This window comes from Benincasa hispida, chromosome 2, assembly GCF_009727055.1.
Source record: "Benincasa hispida cultivar B227 chromosome 2, ASM972705v1, whole genome shotgun sequence".
Taxonomy (NCBI): domain Eukaryota; kingdom Viridiplantae; phylum Streptophyta; class Magnoliopsida; order Cucurbitales; family Cucurbitaceae; genus Benincasa; species Benincasa hispida.
Window position 1 is genome coordinate 16,663,733 of NC_052350.1, and position 25,627 is coordinate 16,689,359.

General features: G+C 33.8%; 2 protein-coding genes across 2 annotated transcripts; one reads left to right on the plus strand and one right to left on the minus strand.

The window, feature by feature from the left end:
- The first annotated feature begins 10,535 nt into the window (after positions 1 to 10,535).
- LOC120071365 (preprotein translocase subunit SCY1, chloroplastic) lies at positions 10,536 to 15,249 on the plus strand. The gene is made up of 8 exons (XM_039023608.1): positions 10,536 to 10,890; positions 12,041 to 12,198; positions 12,286 to 12,671; positions 13,230 to 13,529; positions 13,625 to 13,714; positions 13,964 to 14,087; positions 14,543 to 14,706; positions 14,874 to 15,249. Exons 1-8 carry the CDS (start codon positions 10,703 to 10,705, stop codon positions 15,102 to 15,104), a joined length of 1,641 nt encoding a protein of 546 aa, XP_038879536.1. The 5' UTR covers positions 10,536 to 10,702; the 3' UTR covers positions 15,105 to 15,249.
- Positions 15,250 to 15,503: 254 nt separating this feature from the next.
- LOC120071364 (cyclic nucleotide-gated ion channel 17) lies at positions 15,504 to 22,697 on the minus strand. The gene is made up of 7 exons (XM_039023607.1): positions 22,180 to 22,697; positions 20,759 to 21,332; positions 19,494 to 19,706; positions 19,006 to 19,304; positions 17,593 to 17,704; positions 16,859 to 17,095; positions 15,504 to 16,624 (listed from the first exon to the last, which is right to left on the minus strand). The coding sequence occupies exons 1-7, from the start codon at positions 22,212 to 22,214 to the stop codon at positions 15,905 to 15,907; spliced, it is 2,190 nt and encodes a 729-aa protein (XP_038879535.1). The 5' UTR covers positions 22,215 to 22,697; the 3' UTR covers positions 15,504 to 15,904.
- Between the last annotated feature and the right edge of the window lie 2,930 nt (positions 22,698 to 25,627).

Here is a 25,627-nt window from a genome sequence, read left to right on the forward strand (position 1 = left end):
AACGAGTCCATGATCTTATGTGCAATGACCATCTTCTCAACCCTTTTGGCCAATGCATCAGGTATGCTAGCCAAAATGTGAAGTTGGGCCATCGAATTAGCCTTCATCCACACCTCATATGCATTACGAACATTTCGCCGTGCATCAAGGGTCGGGACTTGAGGATACCCTAGCTCGCATGTCTCCACATGAATGGTTAAGGTCTACCATCTATAGTAGTTTACAACACTTGCAAACCTCTACAAAACGGGTCATATACNCTCGCATGTCTCCACATGAATGGTTAAGGTCTACCATCTATAGTAGTTTACAACACTTGCAAACCTCTACAAAACGGGTCATATACGTAGTGTCACAAGGATCAGGAATCCCTCCTTAATCCTTATACTACAGACCTATTTAGGTTATCACTTAAGGCATGATCCAATTGTATATCTCATATACATACTTAAGTTTACATATGATAACCATGGAGCTTTGTTTATTGAATATGAGTAAATGCCAGATAAAATAACTCTTATTTTATTCACAACAATGTGTATATATTACAAACTACGAGACTCCGGGAGAATTAGGACACTAATCCCAACATAAATATCTTGAAGCCCTGATGGGTGATTTATTTATGCATATATATTACAAACTACGAGACTCCGGGAGAATTAGGACACTAATCCCAACACAAATATCTTGAATCCTTGACGGGTGATTTATTTACTTCATGATTTACTAATTGTCATTTTAATTAGACAAATTTTCTAACATTAGGGGGAGGAATTAAGAAGTTGGAAAAAGAAATTACATGGAATGTATCGTTATTGTCTCATTTAGATCCCTATACAGATTAATATGAACTTGAAGTTTAGAAGATAATTCATTTGCAAAATATAGCAAATTAATTACTAGATGCATTTATAGATGCAAAGAAAGTAATTAAATCACATATACCATATACCAACTCCAAATGTTCCATAAAAAATTGATATCCCAACACAGCAAGTTGTTACTAATGAGTCTGGAACACGCCAAAAGCGTGGTAGATCAGTGGGTTCCAAAGATAAAAATATTCGAAACAAAAAGATAATTAATATTCAAGAAGACTTGGTTGAGAATGTAAATACCCATAAATAAATCTTAAGGAAAGCGAAATACCTAAAGATAATAATGAGATTTCAATAAACTATATTATGATAGAAAAAGATGGAACCGAACTCATGTAATTATTAAACAAGATTTTTACGTATAATATTGCTCTTGATATTATATCTGAAAATGAGGATTCTGAACACAAATATGTTGAAGAATATCGACATAGAAAAGATTGGCTTCAGTGGAAAGAAGCAATCGAGGCAGAATTAAACTCATTTTCAAAACGTCAGGTTTTTAGACCAGTAGTCGAACACCAGAAGGTATCAAACCTGTGGGATACAATTGGTATTTGTAAGAAAAAGAAATGAAAATAATGTGGTCATGAGATATAAAGTAAGACTAGTTACACAAGGTTTTTCACAAAGATCTGGTATTGATTATGAGAAGACGTATTCTTCAGTGGTGGATGCAATCACATGAAGATATTTAATTAGCCTAACTGTGTATTTATATGGATCTCTTGATAATGATATTTATATGAGAATCACAAAAGGATTTAAGGTTCCTGAAACATATAAATCAAATTCTTGGGAATTGTATTCGACAAAGTTATAGAGATCACTATATGGATTGAAACAATCAGGATGAATTGGTACAATCGCCTGAGTGGATATTTGTTGAAAGAAGGATATCAAAACAATCCAATATGCCCATGTACTTCTATAAAGAAATTACAGTTAAGATTTGTTATTATAACTGTATATGTTGACGATTTAAATATAATTGAAATTCCTTAAGAGCTTTCAAAGGTAATAAAATATCTTAAGAAATAATTTGAGATAAAAGATCTCGAAAAAACAAAATTTTGCTTTGGCTTGCAAATTGAGCATTTAGCAAATAGGATATTTGTTTATCAGTCACCTTATACAAGAAAAGTTTTGAAAAGATTTTATATGAACAAAACACATCCATGGAACGTTCCAATGGAAGTTCGTTCATTAGATGTGAGGAAAGATGTATTTCGACCTCGGTGGTCAGTCTCATGCTTTATATTTCTATAACGCATGGTTGCGTTGAGTATAAGATTATTCCTATCTCTAGGAACACTGCTTACTTTGCTTAGTGAGTTCCACTACTTACCCTCTCGAGCAGTTGGTTATAGCTACTCAGCTCATAGACATGTTGGGTTTTATGTCCTAAAACTCATGGTATGTAAACAAAGGAGCTTATTCTGATAATTCAATAAAGGTATTATTCAATAGATCTATTGCTTGAATAGAAATCCAATAAGCCTAAGAGTCCTTGACTATTAGATGAATACTTGAAATCTATGTAGAGACATAAAGGTGGATCAGGTTCGAGTAAATAGTCAAAATGATCTATAGTACACGGATAAGGTTTGGTACCTTATTCTGGTAGCACTATTGGATACAGCCTGCTCTGTAGTTGTTACAAGGAGTTGTAAAGTGCTACAAACGAAGTGATCCTAATTCGTTCATGTTGGACATGAGAAGTGGGGGTGTCCTTGTGCAAAAGAGTTTGTACAAGATCGGACCACGAAATGAGTCACTCTTACTTTATAATGTTGTTTACTGTTTAAGACTAACTATTTCAAAGCAATGACCTAGGTAACTTAACCTTAATCTTGAGCTAACCATGAACTCCTGTTTATCTGGGATTTCCCTTAGATTTGCATAGGTAAGGATTGGCTTAACAGTATCGGCTCAATATGACTGTCATTTCAGGGGTAAGACTGAATAGATAGCTGAAGACATAGGGTGCAAGAGGGAATTCACTCCTACCTGCTTTAGGGATAGTAGAGAGGTTGTTCCCTTAAGTGCTGATTTTGGGGCTTGAACAAGGGATCCCGCCCTCTCATTTGGAATGAGAGAGACTCAGTTTTGTGATTGGATCACAAAACAATTGTTCATTAGGGGATTAGTGGGGACTTAAGGAACAAAAGGTAATTTTGGGGGTCAAATAGAGATTTGACCCAGCTGTTATTACGAACAACTTGTGAAGGGTTAACTTATTAATCATGGTTATATCGAATGAACATAATATATCTATAGTGAGGGGAGTTCAACTATGGGCTTTAGTGAAGTGACCCATTAGTTAACGAATGGGGGTTAGATCGGTCTAATGAGTTTAGCCGATTAATCTCGAATCGTTGGAGCCCATGATCTGTAGGTCCATGAGGTCCCCTACTAGCTCGGAAATGGATTAGCTCTAGAGTAATGTGATAAGTTAATTTGAAATGTTCAAATTAGAATCAAACGAAAATTGGAGAAAATATATTTAAATATGATTTAATATATGAAGATGAATTTATGTAAAAATTAATTTAATATTAGATATTAAATTAATTAGAATTAATTAGAATTATTTAAATTGTTTAAATAATTATTTATTAATTTTATTAGAAATTAATTTTGAAATTAATTTGTAAATTAATAAATTTTGATTTTAGAAATAAAATATGATTTTAAAAATCAAAATGAATTTTGGAAATTGAAAATTACACAAAACTTTAAAATGGATTTTTCAAAGTTCATCTTCAAATAGCTCTACAAGGAACCCACCTTCTCTTTGGTTTACTCAAGCATGAGCTGCATCCCATGCAACACATCTTTTTGCATAATAGTCTGCAATATATTGAAGAGATTAGAGTAAAGAAAGAGAGGAGAACCGACTGATTTTTTTGCTGAAAATTTCGGATGAAGAAGGTGTTCTTCAATGGGTTTCTGTTCAGTAAGCTTTCTCCATATTCTCTTTCATTCCATCTTATTTTGAGTCCCACATTCAATCTGGAGCATCAAGAGGATATTAGAAAAGATCTTGTGGTGGTCTACACAAGGATTTAGAGAAATTTTGCAGCTGAACATGGAGATTTCGTTGGTTCGTCCAAGGTATGTTCATGAAATTCTTTATACTCTGTTTTTAGCATGTTTCTTTTCAACCCAAATTAATGAATTTTAGAATGCTTGGATCTTGATTTCTTTTCTGCGTATTGGTGTCGATCCAACAAGACAAGCATTGCAATAGCCTTACACTAAGCAAAGAGGATTAACTTACTATACTCGTACAACGTACACCTCTCGGACGTTTGCTACATGCGTCATATCTCTATGCCGCATGATTGAGTATACAATAACTCTTGCAATCTACACTTAACTCACTACAATGAAAGTAAAAGATGATAAAGAAGAAGAAGATGATGAAGATTGGTGTTGAAGGAACTAAAGAGATGCATTGATTACAAAATGTATTAATGTCTTAAGCCAAAATGTAATACAATACAGAGTATAGAAAAGTAAGATGGAGGGCTAGATGTAGCAATCTCTTGCTTTCATCAGATGTACGTCGAGGCTGCCGGTGATACCGTGGATGGGTAGTGGAGTAGTCTCTCTCGAGCTCTATCTCTGGCGAAACTCCAGTCGTCCCTCGGAAGGGGCTGTGGAGGTAAAGAATCCTCAAAGAGTGTCTGCTCATGCTCTCATCTGTGATCACAAGGATCTGCCTTAGGGAAGAAGCTCGGTTGATTTGAAATGAAGATCCAAGGCGCTATTTATAGAGCTCAAACGCCGACAGCATTGATGATTGCGTTTTGACTCACTGTTACCTTTGTCGCGGTATGGGAAATGTCAGCATCACCTTATCTTGTTGATACTCCTAAGGTATGCGTTCAAGCTTATTTATCCTGAAATGTCAACGCATTCCACTCACTTGGCGATCAATCTTCCATTTCGACCATCACTCTGTGAACGCAACATTCCATGCAGCGAACTAATCTTTATGAGAATGCATGCGGTTACTCTTGCAACGGTCTAAGATCGACGCATGTAGTCAATTCCTGTAATGGCTGCAAAAATAGACGCTTTGATGCGTAATAACGCATGATATAAGGTTAGTGAGGATTTCTGGTGTTGGTCGACGTAAGCTCACTTTTTCACGTGAATTCTTGGTATTATTGACGCATATTCTTCTTATTAGCCCTCATAATTCTAAGTAAAAGGCTACAATAGCTTGTATTTCTACAAGTTATCATTTGTCTTCTAGTAAAAGTCTTCCAACAATATTATACGAAGACAATATAGCATGCATATCCCATATCAAAGGAGGATATATTAAAGGAGATAAAACAAAACATATTTCACCAAAGTTTTTCTACACTCATTATCTTGAAGAAAATTGTGACATCACTATACAACAAATTTGTTCAAAGGATAACCTTGTGGATTTATTTACAAAGTCATTACCTTTAGCAACCTTTGAAAATTTGGTGAACAACATTGGAATGCGGCGACTCGGAGATCTCAAGTGATGTTTCCCGGAGGGAGAGTACATATACTGTATTCTTTTTAAGAGTATTAGATTATATGAAACATGTACTCTTTTCCTTCACTAGGATTTTTTTCCCAATGGGTTTTTTCCAAGTAAGGTTTAAATGAAGCATATTTCATATATATAATGGACATCTAAGGGGGAGTATTATAAATATTATAGAAAATAGTTGTCCATTAGATGTTCATGCTCAGTGCCCATTGACCATGTGTCATGTTCCCATTTTTCCAAAAATGTTGTCCACTTGTAAATATTCATTATTAGTGTCCATGTAGTCCACCTCCTACTTGCCAAATTATCTAGCGTTTGGTGGGTTTTGAAAGATACACATTTAAAGTTTGGAGAAAGTGGAGAAATCCATAATTTGTTATTTTATTTACTTTTGTTATTTATTTTATTTTATATATTTTATGTTTAATTTATGCTAATATTTATTTATTTCATATATTTATATTACATTTATTATTTTATTATTATATTTTATTGGCATCCGTGTTTCCGTTGTGCTCCTCAAATTCACACCAAAAACCATAATTTTGTTATTTTAGTTTTAATAAATAGATCAAACCAACGGATGTGGCACCTATTATATCATTGTTTGGGCTTGTATTCGGTAGGAGTATTTTGGACTTTTGCTTTCTTTTTCATAGGTAGGATCTCTAGATTTTGTTATTTTTACTAAATTGAAAAGTTATTTCTAGGGTCGACTCAATAAATGATCAAAATAGAATGATGTTTTTAAAAAATGACCAAAACTATTTTAGTTTATAAAAATTGCCAAATAACTAAATCTATTATTTTTTTAAATCTCTAAATGGATAGATTTTCCCTACCGTTCAAATCTATGGGATATTGTCAGAAAGCACACGTAAATTTTCACCTTACGAAACTAGCATCCTTTTTTAAAACTTGTAAGAATAGTTTTTCTCAGTCAATCTCGGACGAGATCGACCTCCAAGATTTAGTTAAAAAAAATCAACTTTTCTAACTTGTCGATTGTTTTGGGTTTTCTCGGTATATCTCCTTTGATTACATATCGAGATTTGCTAATTTTTTTTATGTAATCTTCCTAATTCTTATATCAGATCTTATATATTTTCAATTTAGATTTTCCAAATTGATTCAACATTTTAAAATTTTGGGAAAGATCAAATTTTACGGAAAAAAAAAGAGTAAGATTTGGGATATATATAGAATCTTTGTATTAATCATGCCCAAGATTTTCAATGTTAATTATGTCTGGGATTCAACCGAGAAAGCTCAAATATATAGAATCTTAGTGTTATTTTGTCGGGATTAACCTTGAGATCCACATAATATGCAATCTCTTCAAATCTGATACCAACTCTTACCTCTTCCCTAATTTTCTCTTGCAATATTTCCCAAATCTTATATAAAATTTTGTAAATCTTACCTCCAATTTAAATTTACACGAATTTCTAAATTAATATATTGATAATTTACCAATTATCTTTTTAAATATTTTCAAATTATGTTATACTTGGTAGTGTGATTTTTTTTAGTTTTACAAAGATTATGTAACCTTTGGATTATTTGCATTTCTTACTCAAAATCTTGGTGTATAATCTAGCGACTCAAATATTGGGGTATTTGTTTCGGATTGGATGGGTTAGGCATTCTAAACCCAACCCTTGTTTGAGGCATGAATTTAGGAAGCCTTTTTCCCATGTGTTTGAATAGTGTTTACTATTCAAACCCACGAGTTACTTTTTTTTTTCTTTTTTTTTTTTTTTTTAAAAAATTTAATCTAGGAAGTATGTTGGCCAACCTTCGGACACCACATTTAGTGACCACCACGGCCAACTTCGACACCACCTCCGGTGACCGTCCCCGACCAACTCCGGCCGCCTCCGATGATCACCACCGGCCAACTTCGATCACCACCTCTTGCGACCGTCATTGGCCAACTCTGGCCAACTCTGGCCACCACCTTGGTGACCATCATCGACCAACCTCCAGTCGCCACTGGCCAACTCCGACCACCACTGACTAACCTCTGGCAACCTTGCTTCCTCCCACACTGGCAAAATTCCTGCCACCAACTCCGTTTGCCACCCTTCGACTGCCACCTCCGATGACCGCCGCCAACCAAGTTTGAAAAACATTAATAAAAATACTCTTAATATATAACAAACTAGACAAATTTGTATATAAAAGTACTTTTAAGAAAGAATTGCAATACATGTATGTTTTTTTTATTTTAATGAGTTTTTATCAAAAGTGTTTAATTAAAATGAATTTTTGAAAGATATTTTTTCTAAGTCATTCCAAACATGGTTGTATAGTTATATTTATTTATATTATATGTGTAGAACTATATATGTTTGAAAGCTCTAATTTAATTTAATAACATTTTAATTTTTTTTTGTTGGTTAATTTAACTAGCTCGAAGACTTAGAATCATTTTCTAAACGTAAAGATTTAAAATGTATAAAACAACTAAATAAAACTAAAACTCAAAATTTATGATTTTTTATTCCTCAAATGTAATTTGATAAAAAAAATATATAGTTTTTTAAACATTGAATTTAATATTAAAATACTAGTTTATTTCAATTTTAAATCAGCAAAAAAATCGATTATTTTCAAATTAGTTAAAGTGACAAAAGTTTATGAAATTTTATTTCAAAATCTGGTAAGATTAAAATATCAAATTATTAAAATAATAGATTAAATAAAATTATAATTTTAGTCAAAATCTCTATTTATTTTTCTTAAAAAAATATTCTTCTAAAATTTTTAGTTTATTTTAAACTTTAACTATACTAAAATAATTAAGATGAAAAATTTAAACTAATCTAAAATCTAACCTATGATTAAATACAAGAAAATATTTCACAAGCTAAATATTTATAAATCTGCCGTTCATTCCCAAGCTATTTAAGTCTCCACTCCAAATACAGATTTTTTAAACCCAGACTTCCAAAACTTTTTTCTTAGACTTCCAAAACCTACACTCCAAACACAGTTTTCTTAAACTTGAGCTACCTAAACTTCCCTACCTAATCCCAGGCTTAATATACCTAATCCCAGGCTTAATATTCTCAGGTTTAAGATTCCAAACCTGCGCGTCAAATGTCCCCTTGGATGTACCGAGAAAGTCCCAAACAATCGATAAGTTGGAAAATTGATTTTTTAACTAAAATCTCTTAGTCGATCTCATTTGAGATGGAGATGGACCGAGAAAAACTATTCTTACGAGTTTTCAAGAGGGATGCTAGTTTTATAAGGTGAAAATTTAAGCGTGCTATTTCTGATAATTTCCCAAAATAAATCTAACAAACTAAACACAATATCTAACAAAATCTAACTTCCCAACCCTAAAACCTATCTAAGACTAGTTTAACAAACACTTCACTTTCTGACCATTAATTTTCACCAACCTTATACATTATATCTCCTTGAAAAATAAATACTTTGTACTATAAAATAATTTTTCAACCGCTAAAATATTTGTTCGAGTCATGTAAATATAAAAAAAGAAGTCACACAAATACATTATATTTAACTATTAATTTTTTTTAGTCATGGAAATATACTCTACTAAGAAGGGGTTAGGGTAAACAAAACAAAAAGAATCAAAGAGGCAACAAAACATACATATATTATAAGTAGGAAACTTTTGGCTCGGAGTCAAAATTGCCAGTTAATTTTTCTTTGAATTATCTTTAAAAGAAACAATGTCCAACCTTGAATGATTGATTTTTCAAATAATCGATCCGAATTCATAACCTTGTTTTTTTTTTTTTTTAAAGGCTAAATAAGTAAATGGAAAAGAAGAAATGAACTCTATTGAAAGTATAGAGAGTCTAACCGAATCATGGTCAACTTAAGAGATGATTTAAAGGAAAACTGAGACAGCAAAAGTAAATCATCAACTAGTTTAGATCTGATTTTGAGATAAAGAAGCTTTTGGTACTTGGACAAGATGTTAGTAAGCTTGCAGATTCAACGCATAGGAGCTTTTCTTTTTTCTTTTTATTTTTTTATTTCAACAAATACCCAGGGTTAGATATTAGAATTTCATAATTAAATACCGTTATATTAAAAAAAAAAAAAAAAGAAAAAGAAAAAACCAGTACTAGCAGAAGCAGAACAGAAGAAGCTTTTTTCCTTTTTTCTGCTGTGTTGTTGTGTTGATTGCAATCCAAAGTATCGACAGAAAGGTAGAATTTTTCTATAAAAATTAGCATTGTGTTAGATTGCAAATGAAAGAAAGAAAAAAAAACCATCAGGGAAGAGAAAAAATCAGCACTGAGTTTTAAATTAAATTTGTAATCATATCTAGTAATTATAAATTAAATTCCAACAAAATCTCATTTGAAGATTTAAAAAAATGTTTGTGGATTTTCATTAACCAATTGGGGGCATAATTGGAAAACTAATTAGGAATATGGGGCTTTACATATCTCCTTTTGACCATAAATCAAAGAATTAAAAAAATGACCATTTTTTCAATTGAGTATCTCCTTTCGGCTATTTTGTGCAATTCCTCTCATTTCTACTTTCGTGAATTTACATTGATCTTTATGCTAATTTTGCAAGGCATCATATATTTATATACACATATATATAAATAAAAGAACTCAATTAACTATATGATTAGCCAAGACAGTAAAAAGGTTGAGCTAGGACTTAGAGTGGAAGGTCTTGAAATACATGGGTCGTGTCCATCTTGCTGGCTTGAAGTACATTGCTCAATGTCACGACATTAAGGTCCTCAAAGCAAGGCCTATTTGTTAGGGTTTTGAGCATTTGACTAACAATAATATTTCGAACCTCAATTATTGAGTCTTAATGTTTGAGGTTGTGAGGTTGTTGAATGGAACTATTATCGATCTCTCTAAAGTTTTTTTTTTTTTTTTTTAATTAAAGAGGCAAGTAAAATGGGGTCATTTCTTTCTCACACATTTTGTGGTAGTTAAAATAGCGTAGCATACCGTGGGGCGAAAAAAGTATTGGAGGATTGGAAGTTTGGTCACTCCTTTCTCCTTATCTTGGGTGATAATTAACTAATTAAAAAATTTTAGGAAAAAAGAAATGAAGAGCAAGCTTTAGATATAATCCATTTTGACATGGAGTCGAACAAACTCAAAAGAAGACTAGAAATCCAACTAGGGAAATTAGGAAAAGGGAAAAAGGAAAAAGATATGGATAGGGGGATGAGGCAATCCGCGGAAACGCCTAATCCACCGATCGTCACATAACGTTAGCCTTTCAGAAACCGAAACTGAGGCGTGAGTGAATAATGTTGATAACAGTCAGAGAAGCTGCTGCAGCTTCTTCTTCGCCCCTTTCCTTCAACCTCTCCACTCAATTTCTTACCAATTCTAAGCGCTTTCCAAGACCTAGAATTTCACTCAACCGAGCTTCTTTCTCTGTTCCAGGCAAGCCCAGTGCCAGCAAATCCTTGAACCTTGGCCTCATTTCCAACAGGTGAGACTCCTCCATTTATGTTCCTTTTCTGCTCATTGCCCTTCAGTTCCTTTAACTCGTCTTTTAGGTTTGCTTTTTGGGCTTTTCTCTATGTGGGTCCTTCTTCCTCGTGTAGGTCTTGTGGGTGGTTCTTTGTTTTTCTGTACATTTTGCTTCACCACAGCCCGTTAAATATTTTTGTGTCTTCTAAGATTTCCATGCTTTTCTGTCACTGGAGAAGGAGGTCGCCCTGAAGAATTGGGGAGAACTGTTGGCCAATGATTCGTGAGCAAGGGTCTGCTTTTGCTGTACTTGGGGATATAGAAAGACTAATTTAGATGAGAACTTCTCTGGCAGACTGTGTTGAAGTTTGGTCGATATGCTACCAAGTGTTAGAAAAATGTATCTTGGTTGATTTATTTCATAGTAGTTGGCATGGACAAAGTCCACAATCATATGCTAAATGAAATCCGTTCTACCAAGGAGGATCAGTTTGGGTTTGTGTTTTTGTGTCTAATTGGTTCTTAAGTCACTAACTTGTGACCATCTGTTTGGTAAACTTCTTTTGGGCTGTTGGTCTTCCAGAATTGAGCGGAATAATCCTATATTTGAACGTGGAAACCTGATATTTGTAATGATCACATGCTCTCTTACTGAAATCTAGAGCCAATTACTTTGGCTTTTGATAGAGAAGCGTTCAACTACTCATTCTTCCTGAGGCTTCAGTCTTATACTTTAGTCGAGAACATACATAGCTAACTAGTCTTTCTAATTCTGGCTCAGCCAATAAAGTTTGTTATATCTTCATTCAGGCTTCTAAATGAATATATCTACTTAGCTAATTGATGCTCATCATATACTGACAGATTCAAACAAACTAAACAATATAATACTCCGTATGATTCAGGACCTTGACTTCTCAAATGACAAACATTTATTTTGTGATTTATCTGTTTTTAACAAGAAATATGAAGGAATGCCAATGAATGCATTTTTCAATTGTTTTATTTTCTACCTGTGATTCAGCAGTGCCTATTATATGTTGGTTTGAAGGTCCATTCAACTTGGGAGATGAAAACCAATATATTCTTTGTTAATGTCTTTCTGTTCTAGAACTGCCATAAATGATGGTTGGTCTATAATTGACATGATAATAGTTTCTCTTTCTCAGTTTTGAGAGCTCAGTTTTTGATCCCTTGGGCATCCGTCCAGATCTTTCTTCCGAATTAAGTAATACGTGGGAAAATTTTCTTGGCTATTTTGGTCAAACATTTGATAGTGCTTCAAGCACAAAAAAAGATAAATCTCCCTCAGCTCGTGGATTGGCAGGTTTTGTTTTTTCTTGTCCTTTAACGTCATAACAAGTATTGGATATAGCTCCTGAGTGGCATTACTGAAACTAATTTGACTTTGCAGCTGCAATCGAGGACAGTTCCATTGACATAGGGGATTTCTTCAAAGGTCCATTGCCTGGAAAATTTCTACAGCTCTTGGGCTATTTAGCACTATCAAGGCTTGGAATCTATATCCCTCTCGGTGGAGTGAACCGAGAGGCCTTTGTTGGGAACTTGGATCAGAACAGCTTATTGAGTACTTTAGATTCATTTTCTGGAGGAGGCATTGGTAGGCTGGGGATATGCTCCCTTGGCATTGTTCCCTTCATCAATGCACAAATTGTCTTCCAGCTTCTTGCTCAAATTTATCCAAAATTACAAGATCTTCAGAAAAGAGAAGGCGAAGCAGGGCGAAAGAAAATTCTGCAATATACTCGATATGCCTCAGTTGGATTTGCAATCGTACAAGTAAGGAACTTGATAACTCAATATGGCTTATGATAGGGTGAAATAACTTCAGAAAGGGAAAACTGTAGAAGCTGACCTTGATTCATTTAGTTTTACCGGATTACATATTTTCAATCTTGAGTTAAATGGACATTCTGTTTGAAGAACCTGCACTTTTGAAGAGTATGGACAGAAGTATTTTGAAGAGTATGGACAGAAGTATTTTGAAGCTTTCAATACTCGAGTCTAACAAAGTCCATTCAGAGACGACGTTTCTGCTGGAAGGATTTTTTTTTTTTTTTTAAAAAAAAATATTTATTTTCTACTTTTATATTTGTTGGAAGCTGGTTTCAATATCCCAGTAGTGCACCCATTCAAACAACAGTAGATGCAAGCAAAAATCTGGCACAATTGCCAAATATGAAGGATCTTAGGCATTGAACACATAGTTCCTAATGTTCTTTTGTGAATGAAACGTTTTGATGTTAATGGATATTGTATTTTACATTTAACTGTACTTCAAAAGTTTGTGAGCTTTTATTTTAAGATTCTTCAATTGTGTTCTCATTTTCCTCACAGGCAATTGGCCAAGTTCTCTACCTTCGCCCCTATGTTAATGATTTTAGTACAGAATGGGTGCTTTCTTCTGTTACTTTATTAACACTTGGCTCAGTCATAACAACGTACATTGGGGAACGGATCACAGACCTAAAGCTAGGAAATGGGACATCTCTTTTAATATTCACCAGCATCATCTCCTATTTACCCGCATCCTTTGGAAGGACTGCTGCACAGGCGTTCCAGGATGGTAACTATGTTGGATTAGTTGCTATCATAATCTCCTTCTTTCTATTGGTACTTGGAATTGTATATGTTCAGGTAATTAATGCACATAAATATATATATTTTTTTTCCTCATTACAGAAGATGTGTTGTTATATATGATTATAATTTATCTGAACCAAGGTTTTCAGGAAGCAGAAAGGAAAATCCCCCTCAACTATGCCTCAAGATACACAAGCAGAGGTGGAGGACTTCAGAAATCCGCTTACCTGCCCTTCAAGGTTTGTTTTCCTGCTTCTTTATTCTCATGTCATTGAATTAGTATAGCAGTCAGTCGTGAACTTTAACTTTAGAGAAGCTTGAACTTTGAAGTCCTGCAGAACTTTGATGTTGTAACTGGGAGATCTTGGTTTCAGATGTTTATTCATGTTCCGGATCTCGAAGTTTATAAATTTGTAATCTGGCCTTTATTAACCAACAAGGAGTTTGTACAACTTTCATATTTACTTGATTGATTTCATTATGCACAGGTAAATAGTTCTGGTGTAATGCCAATCATTTTCTCAACATCAACACTAGCCCTTCCGGGTACTCTAGCTCGCTTCACGGGGTTATCGGTCCTGAAGAAGGCTGCACTTGCTTTAAATCCAGGAGGTAAGATGTTTTGGTTTACTGTCCAATGAACTTGCTACAAGTTAAATGATATATAATTAGATCTACCTTCATCCATTAGCTTAAGCTTTTAGGTCAATTGGTTATTTAACATGATATCAGAGTAGGTGGTCCAGAGAGGTCTTATGTTCAAGCTCTTGCATTGTTGTTTCCTCCCCAATTAATATTCACTTCCATTTGTTAGGTGTTCTTCATATTTCAAATCCACAAATAAGGGAGAGTGTTAGATGATATTTAACTAAATTTACCTTCATCCACTAGCTTAAGCTTTTTTAGTCAATCGGTGATTTAACACTACATTCAGGTTAGTTTGTAAAAAAGTTCTAATTTTTGAAAAAAAAGGTTCAGTAGCTGTTCAGTTACTTCGTACGAGGTTTCTCATTGTTGGTAGATAGGACTTCCTGGTAATACAAAACTAACAAATGGGATTTTCTTAGGTTCGTTCTATCTGCCAACCAACATCCTTTTGATAGCCTTCTTCAACTACTACTACACATTCCTACAGTTGGATCCCGATGATGTGAGTGAACAATTGAAGCGGCAGGGTGCTTCTATTCCCCTCGTCCGTCCAGGCAAAAGTACAGCTTCATTTCTGAAAGCGGTAATGTTGCATTACCTAATGCAATTATTTCCATGTAATTATCTCCATGTTCTTGCTGCTGAATCAGTCATCTTTTCGATTTGGCCCAAATGAAGTTATTCTAACTGGAGATGTTATGCACCTAAAATGATCAACGATTGATTAATGTCTTGTTCAATGAATTATAGGTCCTAAGTCGGATTTCAGTACTTGGTTCTGCCTTCTTGGCAATCCTTGCTGCCGGTCCTGCAGTGATTGAGCAAACAACACATTTGACAGCATTTCGAGGATTTGCAGGAACCTCTGTTCTTATTCTTGTTGGCTGTGCTACAGACACAGCCAGAAAAGTACAGGCTGAGATAATCTCCCAGAAGTACAAGAATATAGAGTTCTATGACATCGACAGGTATAATCCTTGAAAGCGAGAATGTAATGGAACAAAACTGGTGCAAAACCTTTATATTTGTATTTCATTGCATCATACTCAATTAATAGAACACTGGTTCTCTTTGCTTTCACCCATCGTTCCAATCAGAATGCAAGAAATGGTTGGATTTGACATAACAACTTTTGTACTTCCATTACTGTTCGTACATTGACAAACTAAACTGGAAAATGACAGTTCGAAGTCAACAGGAGTGACTGAACTGGCTTACTTTTACAGACTCTGGAATCCAAGGCAGTCATGCTATGTATATGTGCATTCTTGGCGATATACTTCGTTGGACATCAAAACTAAGGATTAAATGAGAAAATTCTAATGGAAAAATATGACTATGTAATTTATGTCTAATTATTAAGTATGAACAAAAGCTTTCTAGCTCAGCAGCAGCTAAAACCAGCATAGTTTTCAACGTAAGAAATCAAGATGAGTGCAAAAGTCTGACTGAGGCACTGTGTATTCTCTGAAATATAACTTGCAGTTAGTTCGCAGTGGCTCGTTTAACCATCCAACGAACGAACCCAGTTACTATCTATGAGGATGAAATATAAAGACATAAGACCAACTTCCTGGTTACGACATTACTGCACAGTTCGTGACATTGCAGTCCCAGCTAAGCATTGGATTAAAGCAAGTAATTGATAAAAACTATACATCAGGGAGGAAATAGGCAGAAGGCCCCCGTAAGGTCTGAAATAACAGATGAGAGAAAAAAGGATGCTCATCTGAAATGGATTTCACCCTTCTCAGAGACATGTTTGAGACTACTGGAAACTGTTATCTATCTGGCTCAATGGAAAAGTCGGGTTCATCGGGCTTTTGTAACTTTGGCAAGTCGTCTTTCATTCTCTGAGCGCCTCTCCTTGTGTTTGCAGCAAACCTCGAAGCCAGCAAGGTTACATCCAGATACATTTTAGTCTGAGAAGGATTTGAAACAACCGCAAATTGTTCCTTTCCTTGGCTAGTTTCATCAGCCACTTGTTCTGATAAAGTAAATGATTCTTTCACTAAGAGATCTTTTGCCATCATCCTTTTCTTATGGCGACGCCAAGCAGCCTGAATAAAGCAAGCTGCCCATGTTCTCCAATGATGAGAGTAAAAGCGGAATGTGTGCTGCAATTTTTTACTGTGCAGACGTCTAAATTGGTTGGCCACAAATTTAAGATCTTCTGCACAGAGTGCAAAAGCTTCAACTTCATTGAGCGCTTTGACTGTTCTGGTTGAGGAGGGCAAGTTGGTGGTGGATTTTGGGTGCAAGGCCCAAGAAAGTAGTTCCTCTCCACAAAAGTCCCCAGGACGTAATGTTATGGAGTTGAAGAAACCAGAACGGCCTCCATTTGTGGTAGAACTCTCCAATCTGCCTCGAATAATGAACAACATCTCTGTTACCGGGTCACCCTCCCGTACAATATAAGTACCTTCCGTGCTCAAGGAGGAAACCAGGCGTTCACATATTGCATCAAGTAGCTGATCATCCATCTGTGCAAAGAAAGGAACCTGCAAAACAGAGGGGAAGAGTGCTCAAGCTGCTTAGTGAGTCAAGGGTGGCAACTCAATTACCAGACATGCTTCTGAAATCTCATTGTTATGTGATCTACTGCCTACTTAATAGCAACACAATAGTAATGGCCTTTGTCATAATCAAAGATGCCAACACTCGTGTAAGAATAGCCTAGATTATTGTCTGGCTCCATATAAAAAATAAAGAATAAGTATGCAAGAGAATCATACTCGTCGGACGAGATCCAGACATAAGTGGCACTGAATATCACGTCGAAGATCAGCAGGCAAGCTCTGCAAGATGGTTTCTTCATCAACACCTCGAGTTGCTACCCACTTATATTGTACAAAACGTCGAACTCGTCGTTTCAAGTCTTCGGGGAGTTGACGATGTCTCATCCACTCTTCAGTGTCTCTTCGCTTTAGTCTCCATTCTTCAAGCCTCACAGTAAGGGATTGCAGATAAGTCTACAGCAAATGGTAATGAATTTAATCAAATGAAACAATAACTCAATACAGATCATCTATACTAAGAACTTGCATGTAAATGCCTTCATAAAAGAACTGCGAAATTTTATCCAAACAGAAGTCACTACAGAGACTACTCAGGATCCGGCAGATATTTGCATAAGTTGAGGAAGCCAGACTGACTTTTTTAGTTAGAAAAACTTGTGAAACCGAATCACGTGCCTATTATGAACATTGAACAGAAAGATCATCCCAGAACCAAACCAATTTCTTCCATATAGTGAGACAAGTAATCAAATGATTCTAGCCCTATGGAGGGCTTGTCAAGGAAAATACTACTTTCTTCCTACCCTTTAATCAACTTAAAGATTCAACATGAGTGGAACAAGCATCAGCAAGCAAATATATATAGAAGTTTTAAATACAACAAGCGCATCTCAATTTGCATGAAATGAATTCAATGAAAAAAGATCAAAATTTATCCCTCAGTCTCTTACCTGCATATTCCCAATCAGATGGGCGAATAATACCAGGCCTAAGATGGCAATGAGCACAGCAAACAATGTCTCACCAATGAACGTGGTTGTTTCCAGATTTTGTCCATATGAACTGACAAAATAAACAAGAAGTTACTAGTATTTTCAAGGAAAAGAAAAAGAACAATTACGTTCGTCCGGCAACCATTTCGTTTTTTGTTTTTGATTTTTGAAAATTAACCCTATTATCTCATTTTCTTACCATGGTTTGCATCTTTCTTAAGTACTCATCCAAATTCTAAAAACAAAAACTACTTTTTTTATACCCCGTTTGGTAACCATTAGGTTTTGTTTTTGTTTTTAAAAATTAAGCCTATATCATCTACATTTCTTACAATAATTTACATCTTTGTTAAGTAAAATAATTGAATTCTTAGCCAAATTTCAAAAACAAAAACAGCCTTTTGAAAGCTATTTTTTTAGTTCTCAAAATTTGGTTTGGTTTTTTACACCATTGGTGAAAAGTACGTAACAAAGAAGAAATTTGGAGGTGGAAGTAGTGTCCATAGATTTAATTTTCAAAAACAAAAACAAAAAAACAAAATGGTTACCAAATGGGGCCTTAGTTTTCAAATTTTAGCTATATTTTTAAAAACATGTGTAGAAAGTAGAAATAAAACAAGCAACTTAGAGGTGGAAAGGGTGTTTGTAAGCTTCATTTTCAAAAATTAAAAATGAAAAAACAAATGGTTACCAAATGGGGTTAAAGAATCATCTATAACAAGACAAGAATGAGATCATACATCAGGTTGTACTAGTCTGCCAGCCACGTAATCAGTACAGAACCTATGATGAGCGTTCTATACAGTTACCTAAACAATTTAATAGCTAGTCCATAGGTTTTCATGTGTTGCAAAGTTTACAGCTAAAACTTTCAATTAGAAGAAAAATTCATGTAATGCATAAAATGCTCAAGATCAATTCATGATCATGAAGTCAAATTCATTCAGCAGAAGATAAACTCATTTGCATCTTGAGGAAATGCTACTTTCCATATTCCAACAGTGATTCATAGTTCCTCTTCGAGATCAGAAATAAAATTGTATTCATACGTATAGAAACTTTATTGTGACGGCCTTTGAGAAGAGCTCCAAAGCTTTTACAAGCAAGTTGGAGAGGTAAATGACAAGGCGAGATTATTTATCCAAATAATGCTTTTCTAACCACAGGGATCCAAGTAGCATTATAATTTATAAAGAATATTATTTATACTTCAAGCTTAGATTACTAAATCAACGAGCCAGGAGGAAACTGTAACCTGGGAGACAAAGAAAACATTTATTGGTTCTACCTCTTGAGGAAATTGGTGTTCTAGCTGTTACATTTAAGGATACTGCACCAAGAAGTTAATTATAAAGAAAAAGAAAATCATACCTCAGGTTTTGCAAGCCCCACCACAAACAATAGAAGTACTTTGCAATAAAGCTTGAAGAGACAACATTCTTCGACATTGCATTCCCAAAAATGCCATACTTGAAAACTCCATCCATGCCACATTTTTCAAAAACAAGTGTATTATTTGCCCATGTATTGCGGTCATTATGGTTAAATGTATCGCAATCAAAAAAAGTTAGGTTGCATTCTAGCGGATTATATTCCTTCTTCCTACAAAATGATTTCCAGCATGAAGTATATCTATCAACTGACAGCAAATACCATGTAGCACCTAGAACCTGCCAAAAAGTAAAATAAGATAATATTAATGATTGGGAGTTCCCTCAAAAGAATAGGAAGAAAACCAAAATTATGCCATGATTTCTTAAAAAAAAATGAAACACTGAAATCCTCTGCACAGATATTTAAGTATTTATATCTTGCATCAGAGAAGGAGAAAGAGAGAGAGAGAGAGATGAAAGAGTTACATGGCTAGCCAACATATAAAGTAGAAGATTATAAGCAGCTCCTGCCCAAGCTGTCTTTGTAACGACTCCATTTGCCTTGATGATTTCTGAACTTAGTGGGAAAATCAAATACAATCTCGGTATATATTGAAGCAGAACAATAAGCGCAAGAGCATTGTTCTTATGATCGGTTAGACGGCTTCTTGTTGCGGGTATGATGAACCAGATGACAATCTGCATGGAAGAGGCAGTTACACGTGTAGGTCAAAAACCTAATAATTAAATTACAAAGGTTAAACTAATTCATGGAAATGAGTATCGTCAGATAATAACTGTTCGTTCTCAGTAACCAATGACACTACTTATTCTTCTACTTCCCATGATATAGATGTACCCATTTGGAGTTCCATCTTTCATTTACTCCAATTTGGACATTTGTCACCAACTCATCCCTTCCCTATTGATAATTGTGTTGGACTTATTTTTACTAAGCTTTTCTTCTCTCAAATCTTTCATAAGACCAACCAACTTCTATTACACGTTAAGTCTAGAACCTAACACTCCAGAGATCTCTCTCAAACAGACCTAATAGCCACATACCATCGACTCTCCCAAACCACCACTGAGATAGATAAGTCCTAGAAGAAGGTGCTGCAATCACATATTACTAAATCTAAAGGGACAACCCCAAAAATTTTTGCATTAACTTTTACAGATAGGCTAATTATTTGATGTAATTCTCTGGCCAAGAAAATGATTTTCTAAACAAGTTCACCCACCCTTATAAAAATCAATCTAGCCTTTAATAGACCAGATTGGAGCTAACATCAGACCAAGTGAAACTTTCATTGTTAAGAAGAAGGTTGAGAAAGATGTACTACCATTTGGTTACTACCAGGACACAAGTAGGTCATGGTTAGCATGGATGAATAATTCTCACATCATAATTTGCCTAAGAAAATGATAATTCTCTTTTCACCACAAGCAGATAGATGGATGATAATAGTAATCATAGTTAATCTTACTTATCAATACACTGGTACCGTGGAAAATAATTGGACTCCTCGACTTACAACATTAAAGAAGAGCTAACTGCTGAAATAATGAGGTAAGTTTGCTAATCTCATTTAGAAGACTATTTGCCTTCAAAATAAGGGTACTATAGAGTTTTACAGAGTTCTTTCTGTCCCTAAATCTCTCTCAAGAAAGAAATAGAAAATACCATATGAAGACTAAAGACAAAGTACACTAAATTCAAAGTCAAAGGATGAGGAACAGAAGTCGACCTGTGGGAGAGGCAGGGTGGCAATTAGATCGACAAAAAAATCAGATCTAATATACCTCTTTGCTATCATCTTTGGATCCATCACAAGCTCACCTCTCCCAAAAACACGAGAGCTAGGAGCAACATATGCTGTTCTGAACTTTATAATCATATGCAGAAGATAGAAAATATCTGCAACAGTCCGAAAACAGGTCACAACAATTCGCAATTTCCAGTCTGTCCTTACACATTGGGATTGCCCTTTCCCATTCAAAGCAGGCAAGAAAAGATATAGTGGGTCAACAAAGAGTGCCAATAAGCATGAGCAAATGAACACCCGGTTCCATTTCAAAACAATTTTACTACCAGGGTCTAGTATTCTTTTACTCCATGGTTCATGGTCCTCTGCAAACACCTTAGACTTCTCAGTTTTAAACGTTTCGGCGAATTTACTTTTGCTTCCCCCTAGTCCATTATCAGGTATTAAGAATGTTGACGACGGAATATAGTATCTTGATGATGACTTCTCAAGTTGTATTGCTTCATTGCTGCTTCCAATGGCCGATTTCTTATGTTTTTTGTGATCAGAATAAAACCTATTGATTTCAGGAATAAAATTTGTAACCATAAAAGTTAATACATTAGTCTACAAATACACTAGTTATATAAATAAAGTTTCATTTAACTATGGTACTTCATAAGCATGGAGCAATCATGCCGCAAAGAAACAAAAATGCCAAGTATTACTCTTTTCCCTGACCTCCCCATATTTATGTTAAGCAATGACATGAATAAAATCGGTCAATTCATTCCGTTTCAAACGCATAGTATCTAATTTTCTGTTGTGATATGGTGTTGGAATCTCCTAAAACACATAAAGAACAGACCTGGAGATTCTAATAGCATAGGAACATAGATCTCATCCCAATTTGTATTGTCTATTGTTTGTTTTTATCGAACTTTGAACATTAGTCTCTTTTCATCAGTTGAATCAAAAGTTTTATTTCCCTTTTAAAAAAAATTGCATAGGAACATAGTGATTATCACAGTTTTAGAGCTACACCACAAAAATAAACAAATAAAAACGGTAAGGAACAAGAATAAAACAAACTAGAGCCTTTGGTGATTATGTGTGTCAACTTGCCAACAAAAACAAGTTGAAGTAGCCAACGTTTACAACTCTTACTCAACTGAACTAAGCAAGTAAATAGGAAACTGGTGTTACAGGACAGACAATCTTGCTGAGTTCTTTTCTTCTCCCGTTTCCATCTAACAAAAACTTAAGACCTCACCACATTTCCTTAAAAACAAAGCAATGCATATCCCAAACAAATTGAAGATTTCCGTAGTATCCAATCGATTAAGAGATTCAACCCACCAATTACAAAGCTTTCAAATTAAATACAACTACATTCTTAGAAACAAAGGAAGAAGAAAAAATACCTAACAAGCTTCTCCTTCCTCAATTCCATGAACATAAACAGAATAAGGAAGCTGAAACGTAATATCCTCAATGACCCATCAAAAAAGCAGGAGCATGGAGTTGGATAGAATGATCCTCCAGTTCTTCAGCAGCTGGAGGAGAAGGAAAAGGAGACAGAGAGACAAGAAGAAGAGAGAAGATCTAGGTTCTGTTGGGTATTGAGGTAATCAGTGATTCAACAAGGAATTGAAGTTGTTTGGTGAGGAGAGGAAAAAAAGAAGAAATTTTGGGGAAGCCAACCAAAGTGGAACCGAACCATTCAATAATATACCGAAACACCACGTGACTAAGCTAAGACCACCATTCTGTAGAAAGGCCACCGCACCGTTTCCAGTTCCCACCTTCCCAGTGATTTTGGACTATTATGAACTTCCCCATCAATCTTCACTCTTTACTCTTTTTTATTGAACTTCTTGCGTCTCCTTCAATGTTCTCTCTTTTTCTTTAAGCCAAACAATCCTGTACTCATTTTTGTGATAAAATTTGAGGGCTGCACCTAACTCCATCCTCCCCATTTTTTTTACATATAAAAACAAACTATCATATGATAATTTTTTATTAGACAACTGTGCTTCACAATGATAGGTATAGCCCAAACAATACTTTAATATTTTCCTTCTCTATTTTACTTATTTATTGATGAACTCCATCTTACAAACATATTAACTCATGACTTTCTAACTCAATTCAGTATTCTAAACACCCTTTAGTTAAGTCTCTAAAATTTGAGGTGAAATTGGATACTAAATCACAGTGCTCCTTTAATAAAATTTTAGACGATTCACAAATAGATTTGTTTAATTTTTTACAGAGAATGGGGTGGAGACTCTCCATTTAGGCAGAGAATAGGGAAGGATGTGGGAGAAAAAGAATTTAATAGGCTAAAAATTTCCTATAGGCTCCATGAAAAATTTCACAACAATGAGAATTAGGAAGCCATCTCTGCTCTTGCCCCGCTTCTGGAACATCTCTAATAACAACATTTAAAGAGAGATAAAAATTAATGTTTAAGAAACGTTAAAATTTTCTTGATTTGCCATGTGGGTTCTCCTCAATCAGCCTGTTCTCACCAAACAAACATTCTACAATTGTCAAATCATTATCGCATATTCTATGGTCTTGCCTCCCTATTTTTAATTTAATGACCCACACTAATAACTAATAAGAACAATCATTTCTATTTAATAAATGCTTTCTTTTAGATTAATGTATATTGAGAATGTATTAAATGTATTAGTAGTAAGTTACTTAAAATTTTGGCTACAATAATGATTTGACATGACAGAGGAATATAAAATGTCCAGTTCAGATCTTGCCGTATTATTTCTTTTTGGATTAATAATAATAATAATAATATAATGTAGATTATTTGATAACTATTTTATTTTATATTTTTGTTTTTAAAAATTAAATCTAAGGACACTATTTCTATTTCTAAATTTTTTCTTTGTCATCTACTTTTTACCAATGGTTTAAAAAATAAAGTCAAATTTTGAGAACTAAAAAAATAGTTTTCAAAAAAATATTTTTGTTTTTGAAATTTGACTAATAATTCAACTATTGGACTTAAAAAAGATATAAAATTATTGTAATAAATGTGAACAAAATAGACATAATTTTTAAAAATAAAAATTAAAAATCAAATAATTATCAAGTAAATCGTAGTAGTTAGAGTTATTTTGCATCATATTAAAATGATATCTAAAGTGGCACTTAAATTGAAAGTGGATTTGTGGGCTTACACCTTTTTCTTTTTCCATTTTTTAATTTCTCTTTTTTCCTAAATTTTTGTGTTTCTTTTCACTTTTTCCTATAATGCGGATCCCTCAAACACGTCTCCTCCATCTCATCTTCAGACCATTAGTCTCGCTTCTTTTATTTATTTATTTTTTCTTCACTTTATGGTTGGTTTTTATATGATCTCTGCATTATTTTTTTAATTTACACTTTAAATTTTGATTTTTTCCTTAAATTTACATATCTATTCCATACATGGTTGAAAGTTCGGAATTTATTAGCAATTTAATATCAGATAATATTAATTAAAATTTTTTAAAAAATAAATTTATTAGAAATTTAATAAGATATCTATTAAAAACAAAATTAATATTCAGTTAAAAAAGACACACCCTAGTTTCAAAAATTAAAATTTGCAACTAAAGAATATTTAATTATTTTTTTAGTATAATTAGAGATAAGGAGATTCCAGTAGAGATATTGTGATTATCAACACACTCATGGATCCTTAATGAATTAACATTAACACGTGTGAATCCTTTCTAAAAGGAGTTACTTTTAAACACTAGTGTCTTTTTTTGTCACAAAACTCTTGTGATAATTTTGCATGTTTTCTGGTAGTGCAAGTTGGCAATAGAGCAGTGGTAGCTCTATATAATAATAATAAATAAAAAAAAATTGTAAATCTTCCTCTCTATGAATTGAAAAATGTTAGAAGCTATAAGCTTTATAATTAGAATTTAGTTTTTATAGTTTGATAGAACCTTCATAAATAATTCACCAATTTATGAAGATTTTATCAAACTATAAAAACTATTTATGAGGTCATATTGAATCATATTGAATAATTTTTAATAAAAAAAAACATAAAAATTAAATTCTATTTGTTTTCCCAAGCATATAGATTAAAATGGTAAGAATTCGATTTTCTAAATAATCGACCACTTGTGAGGAAAATTGAACAAAAATTCCAATTGTATTTGCGTGCCGTCTCAGTTTTCGGACACTGGCTATTTTATATTTGGCATTATTTCGAGTTCTCTTGCTTTGCCGTTCAAAAATTATTGGTTATATTTTGTGGACAAATTCAAGCCGCCATGTAATAATGCTATTTTTCTTCAACAACATCTTTATTAAATTAATGGTTGGACTCAACTTATAGCTTACTGATAGCATCTACCCCAAATCTTGTTAGGTTCGATTATGAATATCAAATGGTCAGATAGTTATTAGCCAAATTAAACAAATGGTATACAAATGCCAGTATATATTATTTTTGTCCATAAGTTTTAATTTGAAAATGTTACAATTTTAAGGATTATTTAGAACGGTGAGTTAGTTATTATAGTTATTATATTATAGGAGTTATAATAATATATAGATTATAATAATCTATATTTGGGATACTGACTATTTTAGTCTGAATCCTAATAGTCTATGTTTGAGATATAAATTATTATAGTCAGTGTTTTGGTTTTTTCTTTTATTTCGTTTTTGTGTGTAAGTATTTTTTTTATACGTTGATTTAAGAAAGAAGCACTATTACATTTTTTATGTTTCATGATTTATAACTATACAAAAGAAAAAACTAGAACGAAGTTAAAATTTTTGCAACTTTTGCTGTAACTACGTTCTTTTTTGCTTAAAAGTTAAAAAAAAAAAAATGAATAC

Coding starts and splice junctions, on each gene's coding strand:
- LOC120071365 (XM_039023608.1), top strand. CDS start 10,703: ATGTTGATAACAGTCAGAGAAGCTGCTGCAGCTTCTTCTTCGCCCCTT. Junction 13,715..13,963: donor CCGCTTACCTGCCCTTCAAG/GTTTGTTTTCCT, acceptor CATTATGCACAG/GTAAATAGTTCTGGTGTAAT. Junction 14,088..14,542: donor ACTTGCTTTAAATCCAGGAG/GTAAGATGTTTT, acceptor GGATTTTCTTAG/GTTCGTTCTATCTGCCAACC.
- LOC120071364 (XM_039023607.1), bottom strand. CDS start 22,214: ATGTTCATGGAATTGAGGAAGGAGAAGCTTGTTAG. Junction 21,333..22,179: donor AGGAAGGAGAAGCTTGTTAG/GTATTTTTTCTT, acceptor TGAAATCAATAG/GTTTTATTCTGATCACAAAA. Junction 16,625..16,858: donor GTCTGGATCTCGTCCGACGA/GTATGATTCTCT, acceptor TCTGTTTTGCAG/GTTCCTTTCTTTGCACAGAT.